At 30.9% G+C, this 15,000-nt stretch overlaps 1 protein-coding gene across 3 annotated transcripts in view; it reads right to left on the bottom strand.

Annotated features, from left to right (window-relative positions):
- LOC149792382 (unconventional myosin IC-like) overlaps positions 1–15,000 on the bottom strand; it is a 128,869-nt gene that overhangs the window by 9,886 nt on the left and 103,983 nt on the right. For 2 of the 3 annotated variants that reach the window (XR_016423295.1, XM_089969382.1), the window contains exons 17-20: positions 13,997–14,365; positions 13,589–13,643; positions 6,942–7,099; positions 3,888–4,013 (exon numbers count right to left, since the gene is read on the bottom strand). Coding sequence is in view for 2 of the 3 variants with exons in the window: in XM_089969382.1 (XP_089825508.1) it covers positions 3,888–4,013; positions 6,942–7,099; positions 13,589–13,643; positions 13,997–14,365 (708 nt within the window). In the remaining variant the exon portion in view is untranslated. The remainder of the gene's footprint in view (positions 1–3,887; positions 4,014–6,941; positions 7,100–13,588; positions 13,644–13,996; positions 14,366–15,000) is intronic. The other variant, XM_089969383.1, reaches the window with a different exon arrangement.

Raw genomic sequence — 15,000 nt, 5'->3', positions numbered from 1 at the left:
ATTTTGCATGTGCTTGAGCTCAGTTCATAAAGGTTAAATCGATATTTTTAATTAGAAAATGAACAAATCATTATTTTGTCATTATTACATGTAAAGTATAGCTATAATAACTGACCAGTTTATACCTTTTACTATAGTGTGAAACGACAAAACGTTGAATAAACCTAATTACAATAACCTTCCAAGATCATTCAATTTGCAGTGGGTTTTTTCAATTTAGTTTCCTTTTTTGTTTCTGATCATACTTCAATTTTCTTTTTATTATGCACAAAACGTGATCCAGAATCGATGTTTAGAAGATTAAACTCACTCTTCTGCAGAACCATCTCCCCAACCCCTTTTTATAAATTTTCCACACTTCATAGCTTGACTATATTAACCTAAGAAACGCTAGGATTTGATCGAAATAATATTTCGCACTACATTACATTTTTTTCTTCCCATGTTTTAGAACTATTTGACCCTATCCGAAATTAATGCATCGCAGCGAGTTTATCTTTTTGTAGACGGTATAATGTGAGATAACTTCAGAGAGATGCGAACGGTGTCTGGTCAAATTTCTTTATCAAAGATTTATTTCCTTGTCAGTAAAGTAAGGTGGTTTCTATTTATTTGTTCTAGCTCACAATGTACCGTTTATGTAGCTATAGGTGCAACTTTGTTGGTACACACAATAAAGCGAGAACAATATGAAACTTATTTTGCCGATAAGTCTATTCATTTCACACATAAGTGTATATCAAAAACGATTGTGTTTTGTTTATATTTCTTGTTTTCAGTGAAGGGGTGGGATTAAACTTTATTTTCAGTAAGAAGCACATTTCATGCGAATGAGATGTTATATTTTCAAATGCGTGCATTACGTCCTACACTTACGTTGAAATGCGTGCATTACGTCCTACACTTACGTTAAAATGCGTGCATTACGTCCTACACTTACGTTAAAATGCGTGCATTACGTCCTACACTTACGTTGAATGCGTGCATTACGTCTTACACTTGTGTTCAATTGTGAATGAGTACATGACGTCATATATTTACGTCAAAAACTTGATTTCAAATGCGTGCATCACGTCATAAAATTACTTTCAAATGTGTCCACTACGACATACTCTTACGTTCAAATCCGTGCATTACGTCATACATTTACGTTCTAATGAGTGCATTACTTCATACACTTACTTTTGAACGAGTACATTACGTCATACGTTTACGTTTAAGTTATTCCATTACGTCATAAACTTGCGTTCAAATGCATGCATTACACCATACATTTACGTTCAAATGCGTGCATTGCGACATACTCATACGTTCAAATCCATGCATTACGTCATACATTTACGTTCAAATCCGTAAAATAATAAAATAAACTAGAGACAAACAGTGATACATATAATTATATTGTTATAACGGATATACAATATATCAATTTAAATTATACAATTTTATATAGTGCATTAGCATTAAGTCCATTAGGATACAGAATATCTAACTTATGAATCCAAGAAGTTTCTTTTATGAGTCTATTCATGTCACCATGCACAATATCTATTGGTATGAAAGAAAAATCAAGTAGAGAGTGATCATTGGTGTTAAAGTGTGTTGAAACATTAGAGGAAAACTGAGGATCTCTAAAATTTTTTATATGAAAGCGATGATTATTCATTCTCTTAGAAACTTGTTTTAGTCTTTGTCCAACATATTGCATGCTACATTTTTTATAGGTTATTAAATAAATCACATCAGTTGATATGCAGTTAGTGTTATCGCGCAGAGAAAATACCTCTTTTGTATTAGCACTACTGAAAGAACTACTTTCTCTTATGTTTGCACATTGAGAGTACAGGTGTCTGTTACATTTAGATGACGAAAAGTGTATTTTTTAATTTTCTGTCTGTTTAGCTCTGACTAAAAAATCTTGCAAATTCTTGGGTCTTCTATAAGCGAGAACTGGTTTAATTTTGAAAAGTGATTTGACGCTAGTTTTATTGGATAAATTTAGGAGACTATAATATTTATTAATTATACGACCTATGTTAGGCAATGAAGGATCATATTGTATTGTGAAAGGAATTACATCTCTCTCTATTTTACATTCTGCTGTGTTTAAAGCCTCATGTTGAGTAAGATTACGGGCTTTGCTCAGTGCAGAATCAATTATGCATGTAGGATAATTTCTATTTTTGAAATAAGTTCGTAATTTATTCAAAGAATTTTGTAATTGATAATCATCTGAAATAATGCGTCGGTATCTTTTGGCCTGGCTATATGGTATACCGTTTTTACATGACATGGGATGACATGAAGAATATTCTACATATTGGTGGATATTAGTTTCCTTGATATGAATATTTGTAGAGATAGTGTTATCCATATTTTTTATTACATTTACATCTAAAAATGAAACATGCATACTTGATGCAGTATAAGTAAATTTAATTGTCGGATGAAAATGATTCAGGCGATCAATACATTTTTTCAGTTCTTCATTTGAATGGTTCCAGATCATAACTATGTCATCTAAAAATCTGAACCAAACAGATGGATTAAACTTTTCGTTTTGAAGATAATCTTTTTCTAATTTACCCATGAAAAGGGAAGCGTATGAAGGAGCCATGGGACTACCCATTGCTGTACCCATTATTTGTATGTAATTAATATTATTGAATTGAAAATAAGTATTTTTCAAGATAAGTTTTATTATTTTACAAATATCTTCACTAGATAGTGTGCTATTATTAAGATTGTTATCAATAAAATATTTACATGCTTCAATACCATCTACATGCGGAATGTTGGTATACAGTGATGTTACATCTAATGATACAGGGATTGAGTTATCAGATAGATGTGGAATAGACTTCAACTTTTTAATGAAATCAGCGGTATCTTTATTGTATGAAGGAAGTGATTTCATTAAAGATTGTAAAACACTATCAATAAATTTGGATAGGTTTTCAGTATATGAATTATAACCTGATATAATGGGTCATCCTGGATAATTTAAAGGTAAATTATGGTTAGGATTTTTATGAGTTTTGGGTAATATGTACAACTGAAGTGTACGTATGTTAAGAGGGAAAGTATCAAATTCCTCAATTACGGAATTATTATTTTTAGCAATCTCATTAATGCATGTTGAAATATTTGATTTAATTTCTATTGACGGTTTTTTGTCAATATGTTTGTAGTATTTTTCATCATTTAATTGACGTTCAACTTCTTTAACATAATCATCTTGATTCATAATAATAATAGTGTTTGATTTATCAGCCTTTTTAATAGCTATACTGTCGTCATTCATTAGATTATATAAAGACTTAATTTCGTCCTTAGAAATATTACTACGATATTGCTTTTTATGATTATCAGTTAATATCTCTTTTGTGTTCGCGTCAATATAAAAATCTAAATATGAGTCACGTCCACTAGCTGGTGTAAAAGATGATTTAATTGTGTTAAAATACCCATTTTTTATAATGAAAAGAAATCGATTTACTCTCTGGATTGTTGTATGCTTTATCATAAAAGAATTCTTTTAATTTTAAGCGTCTAGAGAAATTAAAAATTTCTTCAGCTAATTTAATTTTATTGTGACATTTAGGGTTGGGACACAATTTTAGCCCTTTGCCTAACAGTATATAGTCATTATCAGTTAATATTCTACGTGAGAGGTTTAAGACCGTTTCTTTACCTCTCTTAATTGGTTTCTTAGCTTTGTTTCTTTTTTCAAATCCGTGCATTACGTCATACATTTACGTTTGATCGAGTACATTACGTCATACGTTTACGTTTAAATTATTCCATTGCGTCATACACTTGCGTTCAAATGCGTTGATTACGACATACACATACATTCAAATTCGATTATGATGCCATACACTTACGTTCTGTGCGCATTCCAGAAATATGGAAAATGCATAATTTTTTTCTGCCCATCCGTAGTACTTTGCAATCCTCTTATGTTCCAAACCTTTTAACATTGTGACGTCTTTCTTCAGAATTTCCATGACCTAAATAAACATTTTAACACTTTTCATCTGCTAGGCAAATTAATAATATATCGATTAATAATTATTTCGAATAAAGGACGATATCGATGCAGCTGCTTATAAAAAATTATAAGTTACTGCATTTGCATGGGAAAATACGAACGAGTTTTTCGGATGGAAATACTGAACGACCTTGGAGTGCATCCCACAAAACGAGTCCATATTTTCCCATACAAATGCAGCAACCTTTTTATTAACGCCGCCCAATAAATTTGAACTTAGTCGCGCGCTAGACACAACTTTGGAAAGAAAATGGCGTTTTGGTCTACTTAAAATTAAAATCTGGAGTCATATTTTTAATGAATGTGCATTGCGACAACTTTTCCATTTGATCTGGAATGAATAAAATTTGGCATTGTTGTCGATTCTACGAAATTTCGTGATTATGGACTGGATGAATCGCTTTTTGTTGCTTTTTATTGAAAATCAATTAAAATGCACCTCAGATAATTATGGGTGTTTACTGAAGCCCGAGTCTAGAATCAAAAATAGAATCAAGTTATCATTTTCCGGGTCATCTAATTGCTCTTAATAAATGAAATATAGGTTTACCCGGAAGTACAATTAACCAATCAAAATGTTGAAGGTATACGTATCTTCTTCCACCGTTAAATAATTATAGGTTACTGCAGTTGTATGGGAAAATAGAAAGGAATTTTCGGAATGAATACTGCACGAACTTGTGAGTGCAGTATATCCTTCCGACAAAACGAGTTTATATTTTCCCATACTAATGCAGTAACCTTTTTATTATATGCTCATTTATTTATTCTACCTAAGGTTTAATTATATAAACAAAATACACTACAAGAAACAACGTAAATGAATGAATGCCGTATTCTAAACTAAATACACAAGCGCAGATTTGACATTACAAAATTACATCATTATTAATGCGCACATAACTGCACCCAGATAAATTTGAACTTAGTCGCGCGGTCGACAGAACTTTCTAAAGAGAATGGCGTGTCTAGTTAAAATTGAAATTTGCAGTCATATTGTGAATGAATGGGCATTGCAACGACTTTTCCTTTTGATCTGGAGCGAATATATTTTGGTATTTTGTTTCGATTCGACGAAAGTTTGTGATTTTGGACTGGATTCATCTGGGCAAATTCTACACGAAATACATCGGATTGAAGCAGCGAAGGAGAAACGTGTTGACATCTGGAAGCGCGTTTCTGTTCTGTCATTGGATGATTGAAATCATAATGTGGGGAACATATGGAGTCTTTCAATTGCAATTATCAAAAAGACGCTATGGGATTTAATGTTTATTTTATTTTGAGTGCAGTAAAGAGGATGTAATTACACTTGGAATATAGTCGAAATTACAGTACAATTTCGAAATGTGGAATCAAGCTTGAGAACTCATGACATGGCTCATGTAATTCGGATTTGAAAACTAAGAAAGTACATTTTGAAGAAATTTAGGATGTAAAACTGTAAGCATATTTTTTTTGCAGCTAAATAAGACAGTTTATCCCTTGTCACTTGCATGCTATTTGTAGATATCCATCAATTTTATGTAATCTGGCGTCTATCGCCCACCTAAATCCGAAATATTGTATCAGAAAGGTTAACGCAGAATGTAGCAAAATAGCTGGCTTGTGACAGTCCACAAAACATCTGATTTAGTTCATTCAGAAACAAATTTAATCAACCAAAACGTAAAGGGCCTACTACGTGAGTGTATATAATTTGTTTAAAAATCAAAAGTGCTGGCGTCTGCGTCCATTGTTTGTTTACAATAGAAAGAAGTTCTTTTATGAATGCAATATGAAGTGCGCGAGTTCAATATCGTAAAATACTGAACGATTCTGACAATGTCAAGTTAATGGAGAATAAATGAGCATAAACTGATAATCATAATAATAATAATAATAATAATAATAATAAGAAGAAGAAGAAGAAGAAGAAGAAGAAGAAGAAAACAGGACGAAGATAAAAGAAGACTACAAAAACAAGAAATACTACTACGACTGTTTCTATCACCACTACTACTAATGATAATAATAATAATAATAATAATAAGAATAATAAGAATAATAATGGCAATAAAAAACACAAAAATTATGTCCTAAATAGAATATATTATTATTTGGTTATCATATCAAAGAAAATTATAAACCCCATGAACATTCTTTAACTAAAGGCATCAAATCGTGTTTTGGAGAGGAACGATGGTTAATAAAATTCGAAAGTTCATTCTTTTAATACAAATAAGTGCGTTAATTACTAAAAAAAATAATGCTAGACACGTGGTGGTGTTAAATGATATGAAAATAGTATTTGCATCACTTGTAAATTTTCAGATATTTGTCATTCGAATTAAATAGAAAGTTAATAATACACTCATCTTGAAGCGTGCATTATTAAAATCGCAAATTTAACAAAAGATCACAGTTCTCATGATATATGTCATGTCATGTTTCTTAGAATCTACCTATAAAATATTCAAATATCCATGAAATATATTCTGGGTATATTTGTATGTTAAATTCTTGTGGCACTTCCTTATCTTTCCACATTAGTTCATTCATACCGGTACGAAATGAGGTTCCTTATACTTAGCTACTTAGATAACCCCAGTGGCTTAGTGGCTAGAGCATCCGCCTGGGATGCGGGAGGTCGCGGTTTCGAACCCGGCCGATTCATACCAAAGACGTATAAAAATGGCTTTTCTGCACAAGCAGCTGCCTCGCTTGGAGCTAAGCAATAAGAGGTTAGTGCTAGAAAAGGTCAGCCTGGTGTCAGGATAATTTGACTGGGTGAGAGATGATGCAACATACCTGCGGCATGATGCCCCAGGGCCAGACTGAAACAAATCCAAATTACATTATTGCTTAGTCTTGACTGAAATATTATATTGCAATGCATTATGTGTACCTTTAAGGTCTCTTTGCTTATGCTGAACGCAATTTGCTTGACGGCAAACTGCTCGTCTTGTGTCCCTGCACCAAGAACTTTGTAAACCGTGCCAAATCCCCCGGAGCCGATCGATTCACCCATCTTCCAGTCTTGGGGAATTCGGATACACTGGTGTTCTACAGAAATACAAGCGAAAACTGGTAGTAAGCGGACGGCGTAACGATTCTTTTCGAAAACTGCATCATTTATTTTGAATGCGTAATTATCTTGACATTTTGGATTTTTGTAGAACTCTAGCAAATGTCGATTGTCATTCTTACACAACATGAACGATATAACACGTATCGTGACTGATTAATTTTTTTTATAATATTTGAGTTGCCATCTCTGTCTGAGATTTTTTCTTTTTTTACCAGCGGTCTAAAGTACGTATTTTTGACACACCCAGGTTATTATCTATAACTTGCCGTTATTGTCTTCTCCAATTATACTTACATTTTATATTTTTCGGCTATGAACCTTTTTATATTCTGTTTCCATTTAGATGTTCTGCTTTCTTTCGGCAATGTTTGACGACGCATGCCATAAGAACTCATTACCGTTAATAAGTGGGTATCCATTGAAGGCATGTCTTTGGTGTAAAATTACTCTGGTTATCTTTCACTTGGTCACCATCTTCTGGAAACCGTCCATCGATCGACAGATTCCTGCGCCGTAGCCACTGACGCCAGGTTGGTACAATTGGACTAACATCCTATGTATTACTTTATTCATGCCTAAGTTGTCCGCCATACTGGAAGCGTTTGCTTATAGTACATGGGATCTAAATTTTGGGTGTGCCACAATAATTTCCTACCACACTTTAATCCTATTGAAGTATCAATTTGGAGTTTTTCATTTTGACAGTGCTTCGTGATGACGGAAGCAATTTTCTCTATGATTACTCTCAAGAACACATTATGCCCTTGTTCAACACAAAGTCATATTACGACTTCCAGAACTTTCAATTTACGGAGCGAAAATTCCAAGCTTTCTTGCGGTACGTAACGATTTATTGGCCATGCGTTATCGACACCGCAGGCAGGTTTTTTTATGTATTTAACAGGAATTCAGAATGCAGAGAAACCTTTTCTCAACTGGACGATAGCTAATTTAATGTGTTTATGTAGTATAGCGCACGCGCAGCCATTAATTGAAGGCAGTAAGTCAACATGTTGGAACTTTGCCATTCCAGTTCCAGGTGTTAGAATTCACACGAGTCTCTCATGTCTCACTGGCATTTGCAAAATTCCCGAATACAGGAAGATAAAAAAGATAACATAGTGATGTTTTAGCATGGAGCCTGCACACGTTCATAGTAAATATAATTGACAAACAATGTCTTTATTAAATGTTTTTCGATAAATCTAAATCTGTCTTAAACAACAAAAATTAGCTCAATTAACAATCAACGAATGTTCAACGAATCAGAGAAGATATAACATACAGGAAGAAAATACACAAGTTGGAAGAACCAGCCATCCTAGTGTTGCAGTCTTTAGAAACTGTAATATGTTCGTAATCATCATCATTATGCGTGATAATAAGCGATACCAGCAGAAAGGCGAACCATATTGCCGGTTGCTGAAAACGTCGGTTTCCCTGCTTCTTGTCAGATTTATGTCTCAAAGTTATTCAATGATATCGTTATATAAACCAATATGTTTATCTCAAAGTCTTTGAAGATATATATATATATATATATATATATATATATATATATATATATATATATATATATATATATATATATATACATACATATATATACATACATATATATGTGTGTGTGTGTGGGTGGGTGTATGTGTGTATGGCTATGTGTATATGTCCATGTGTGCATGTCTATGTGTATATATATGTCTATGTGTGTATGCATGTGTGTGTATCTGTATATGTGTGTATATGTATATGTGTATATCTGTTTATGTGTGTATCTGTCTATCTCTGTACATGCCTATGTGTATATCTGTTTATATGCGTATCTGTCTATGTGTGTCTATGTCTAAGTGTATATCTGTATATGTGTGTATATGTCTATGTGTGTATATGTCTATGTTTATATATGGTTGTGTGTGCAAATATATATGTGTATATGTATATGTGTATAGGTGTAGGTATATATGTTTATGTGTGTATGTCTCAGTGTGTTTGTCTATGTGTGAATATACATGTATATGTGGGTATGTCTCTGAGTATATGTTGATGTGTATATATATGTATATGTGTGTATGTCTGTGTCTGTATCTGTCTATGAGTGTGTATGTCTATGTGTATATCTGTTTATGCGTGTAACTGTCTATGTGCGTATATCTATATATATATATATATATATATATATATATATATATATATATATATATATATATATATATATTATATATGTGTGTATATCTGTTTATGTGTGTATCTGTCTATGCGTGTATATGTCAATGTGTGTATCTGACTAGAGGGTATCTGTCTATGTGTGTATATGTCCATTTGTATATATGTATATGTGTGTATCTGTCAATGTGTACATATATTTATCTGTAAATATATTTATGTGTTTATCTGTCTATGTGTGTATCTGTCTATGTGTATATGTATATGTGTATATGTATATGTGTTTATGTCAATGTGTATGTATATGTGAATATATATATATGTATATGTGTATATGTATGTGTATATGTATATGTGAATATACATGTATATGTGTGTATGTCTGTGTGTGCATATGTCTATGAGTGTGTATGTCTATGTGTATATCTGTTTATGTGTGTACATGTCTATGTGTGTATATGTCAATGTGTATATTAGTTTATGTATGTATCTATCGAGGTGTGTATATATGTATATATGTGTATATATATGTATATGTATGTATGTCCATGTGTGTATATGTCTGTGTGTATATATGTTTATGTGTGTATCGGTCTATATGTGTATATGTATATGTGTATATCTGTCTGTGTGTATATGTCTATGTGTGTATCTGTCAATGTGCAAATGTATCTATATCTGCTTATGTGTCTATGTCTATGATGTATATGTCTATGTGTGTATATGGCCATGTGTGTATATGCTTAAGTGCATATGTCTATGTGAATATCTGTTCATGTGTATATGTCCATCTGTGTACATGTTTATGTTAATATCTATGTGTGTATATATATGTGTGCATATGTCTATGTGTCTATGTATATATATATATATATATATATATATATATATATATATATATATATATATATATATATATATATATATATATATATATATATATATATATATATATATATATATATATATGTCTGTGTGTATGTATGCTTGTGTATTTGTATATGTGAGTATATGAATATGTGTATATCTGTTTATGTGTGTATATTTATATCTGTGTATATACCTATGTGCATATATGTCTATGTGTGTATCAGTGTTTGTATATGACTATGCATATATCTGTTTATGTGTGTATATGTCGATGTGTGTATATCTCTATGTTTATATCTGTTTATGTGTGTTTATGTCTATGTGTATATGTCTATATGTATAGGTATAGGTGTATATGTATATGTGTGTATGTCTCTGTGTTTATGTATATGTGTGAATATATATGTATATGCGGGTATGTCTATGTGTATATATAATTGTGTATATATATGTACATGTGTGTATGTCTGTGTGTGTATCTGTCCATGAGTGTGTATATATGTCTATGTGTGTATCAGTGTTTGTATATGACTATGCGTATATCTGTTTATGTGTGTATATGTCGATGTGTGTATATCTCTGTGTTTATATCTGTTTATGTGTATTTATGTCTATGTGTATATGTCTATATGTATAGGTATAGGTGTATATGTATATGTGTGTATGTCTCTGTGTTTATGTATATGTGTGAATATATATGTATATGCGGGTATGCCTATGTGTATCTATCTATGTGTATATATATGTACATGTCTGTATGTCTGTGTGTGTATCTGTCCATGAGTGTGTATGTATATGTCTATATCTGTTTATGTGTGTAACTATGTGTGTATATGTCCATGTGTATATCTGTTTATGTGCGTATCTCTATGTGTGTATTAGTCTATGTGTATATCTGACCATGTGTGTATCGGTCCACGTGTGTATATGTCCATGTGTATATATGTCTATGTGTGTATCTTCCTATGTGTGCATATGTCTATCTGTATCTCTGTTTATGTGTGTATGTGTGTATCTGTCTATGTCTATATGTATATGTGTGTATGTCTATGTGTATGTCAATGTATATATATATATATATATATATATATATATATATATATATATATATATATATATATATATATGTGTGTGTATAAATGTGTATGTCTGTGAATATGCAAATGTGAATATATATGTATATGTGTGTATGTCTGTGTGTTTATATCTATGAGTGTGTATGTCTATGTGTATAACAGTTTATGTTTGTATATGTCTAAGTGTGTATATGTCTATAGTTATATCTGTTTATGTATGTGTCTGTCAATGTGTGCATATGTCTATGTGTATATATGTCTATGTGTGTATGTCTATGTGAGTATATGTCTGTGTTTATATATGTCTTTGTTTGTATATGTCTATGTGTGTGTATGTAGTTGTGTATATCTGTCTATGTGATATATATATATATCTTTCTATGTGCGTATGTCCATGTTGTATATGTCTATATGTGTATATATCCAGGTGTGCATATATTTATGTGCATATGTCTATGTTAATATCTGTCCATGTGTATATATCTATCTGTGTACATATTTATGTGTGTATCTGTCTATGTGTGTACATATCTATGTGTGCATATGTCCATGTGCATATGTTTATGTGCATATATGTCTATGTGTACATATGTCGATCTGTCAATGTGTGCATACTTATATATGTGCATATGTCTATGTCTATGTCCATGTCTTTAAGTCTATGTGTATGTCTATTTGTAGATGTAAATTTATATATATCTATATGCATATGTCTTTTTATATATGTCTATGTATATATATATATATATATATTTATACATATATATATATATATATATATATATATATATATATATATATATATATATATATATATATATATATATATATATATATATATATATATATACATATATATATATATATGTCAATGTGTATATCTGTTATGTCCATGTGTATATCTCTATGTGTATGTATATCTGTATATGTTATTTTGTATATATCTATGTGCATATGTCTATGTGTATATGTCTATGTGTATATATGTATATATGCCTATGTCTATATATTATTTGTTTATATATGTCTATACTTATATGTCTATGTGTATATATGACTATGTTCATGTATGTCTATGTTCATATATGTTTATGCGAATGTATATGTCTATGTGCTTATGTCTTTGTGTGCATGTTTATAGGTGTGTGTCTATGTGTAAATATATATGCGTATATGTCTATGCGTATGTCCATGTGTATGTGTCTTTGTTTATATCTATTTGTATATGCTAATTTGTATATATCTATTTGCATATGTCTATGTGAAGATATCTATCTGTGTGTATATATGTCTATGCGTCTTTATGACTATGTGTATATGTGTCTATGTCTATGTGTATATGATTATGTGCATATGTATATGTCTGTGTATATATGCTTATGTGTATATATGTATATGTGTATATCTATTTATGTGTGTATATGTCTATGTGTACACGTGTATATGTGCATGTATGTCTAGGTGTATATGTGTCTATATGTTTATGTCTATGCGTATAGATGTACATATGTTTTTGCATATAAGTGTATGTATATATGTCTATGTATATATATGTATATGTATATTTGTGTATGTACATGTATATATTTCTATGTATATATGTATATGTATATATTTGTATAAGTCTATTTATATATGCATGTGTATATTTGTATATGTCTATATCTATGTATATATATATATATATATATATACATATGTAGCTATATATATATATGTATATTTGTATATGTATTTATGTGTATATATCTATAACATGTCTATATATTTATATATATAGATGTATATATGTCTTTGTATATAAATCTATGAATATATGTATGTATATATATGTGTATTTATATATTTATATATCTATCTATATTTTATATGTATATATGTATATATTTATGTATATATGTATATTATATGTATCTGTATATGTATATATATATATATATATGTTATATATATATGTCTATGCATATATGCATATGTTTATACGTCTATGTATATATGTATATTTCTATACATATATATAGATGCATACATACATTTATATATATGTACATACATATACATATATAAACTTACATATGTATGGAAGCTTATTTTTTAATTATTTTATAATCTTCAGACTACTACTATTAGTTTACACATAGAGTATGCCTGTAGTTAAAAGGTTTATAAATACATAGATACATAGATACATACTTATATATATATATATATATATATATATATATATATATATATATATATATATATATATATATATATATATATATATATATATATATATATATATAGATAGATAGATAGATAGATAGATAGATAGATAGATAGTAAAATTCTGATGATATTCGGACACAGTACCTGCCCTCACTTCATGATCTTCGTTGTAGTTGGATTGTAAATTTGTACGTCCTACCTGAAAGTGAAACGACAAATCTACCTAAAATCTGAATTATGATGTTTTGTGATGATTGGTAGATTGAATATGAGTTTGATCAAGCAAAGGTTATTAGTTCATACTAAATATATTGATTTAAATAGAATCGTTGATAAAATTTTTCTTTCCTCCATTTCAAAAGAAATCAGCAAAGGTAAGGCTAACTTAAGGTAGACGATGCTAATGTATGACTCAAACTCGTAAACACTCATGTCAGATACTGTGCAAAGCTAAACCCGTACAAACATCGAATGACACCGTTCCAGAAAAGAATTTTGAACTGAACATAATGCAAGTGAAAATGTCATTTTTATCTGGCATCCACAACTTACCGGTGTGCCTCCTATGTTCCTATGTTTCAATTTCGACTGAAACGCCCCTTTCATTCCTTTTGGTACCTCCTTGGTGTCAATCGCTTTTCGTAGCTCAACGAAATTATGCTGGTCTTCCTTTTCTCGATGCAAACGTTCTTCCTCCTCCTTTCTTTTACGTTCTTCCTCCTCCTTTCTTTTACGTTCTTCCTCCTCCTTTCTTTTACGTACTTCCTCCTCCTTTCTTTTACGTCCTTCCTCCTCCTTTTTACGCTCTTGCTCCTTTATTTTAATCTCTTCTTCCTCTCTTCGTCTCTCCTCCTCCTTCCTTTCATGTACTTCACACAGCACACCCTCCATCCAAGAGACTAGACTCTGTTTCATGAAAACCTTGTAAATAAAAAAAAGACAGAAACCCAGAAGAGATTCATTTGACTCTTGTATAGTCACAAGAATGTTCATATCAAAGACGTGAAATACGGGGAAAATTACAGTTTTAATTTACACACACACACACACATATATATATATATATATATATATATATATATATATATATATATAGAGAGAGAGAGAGAGAGAGAGAGAGAGAGAGAGAGAGAGAGAGAGAGAGGGAGAGAGAGAGAGAGAGAGAGAGAGATAAAATCATACTCATTTGTTGAAATGCACAAATTTAATTTTCGCAGTTTGATAAATTTCAGTTGGAAATCACATTATTATCTAACATATGTAGTACTTCGTTCCTCTGAATTAAGCGGGATTATGTTTCCACGATTTAAACTCGCACCATGCGGAATTGGCGGGCAAAATGGGGTTATGTTTCCACGATCTACCATCGCACCGCGGAATAGGCGGGGAAAAAAAGCACTGCGAACATAACACACTACGTTGATCAATAGTCCTTATAAAGCTTGGAATCCAAGAAGAAGCAACCATAAATAACGCTGGTATCCATGTGTTTCATATTTAGACTCTTTTTGTACAACAAATACAAACAAATATTTGACCTTTTGTTCTGCATATTA

The sequence above is a fragment of the Sinohyriopsis cumingii genome, chromosome 9 (genome assembly GCF_028554795.1).
Source record: "Sinohyriopsis cumingii isolate HCF-2022 chromosome 9, ASM2855479v2, whole genome shotgun sequence".
NCBI classification, from domain to species: domain Eukaryota; kingdom Metazoa; phylum Mollusca; class Bivalvia; order Unionida; family Unionidae; genus Sinohyriopsis; species Sinohyriopsis cumingii.
This window is presented reverse-complemented; position numbering and strand designations above follow the sequence as displayed.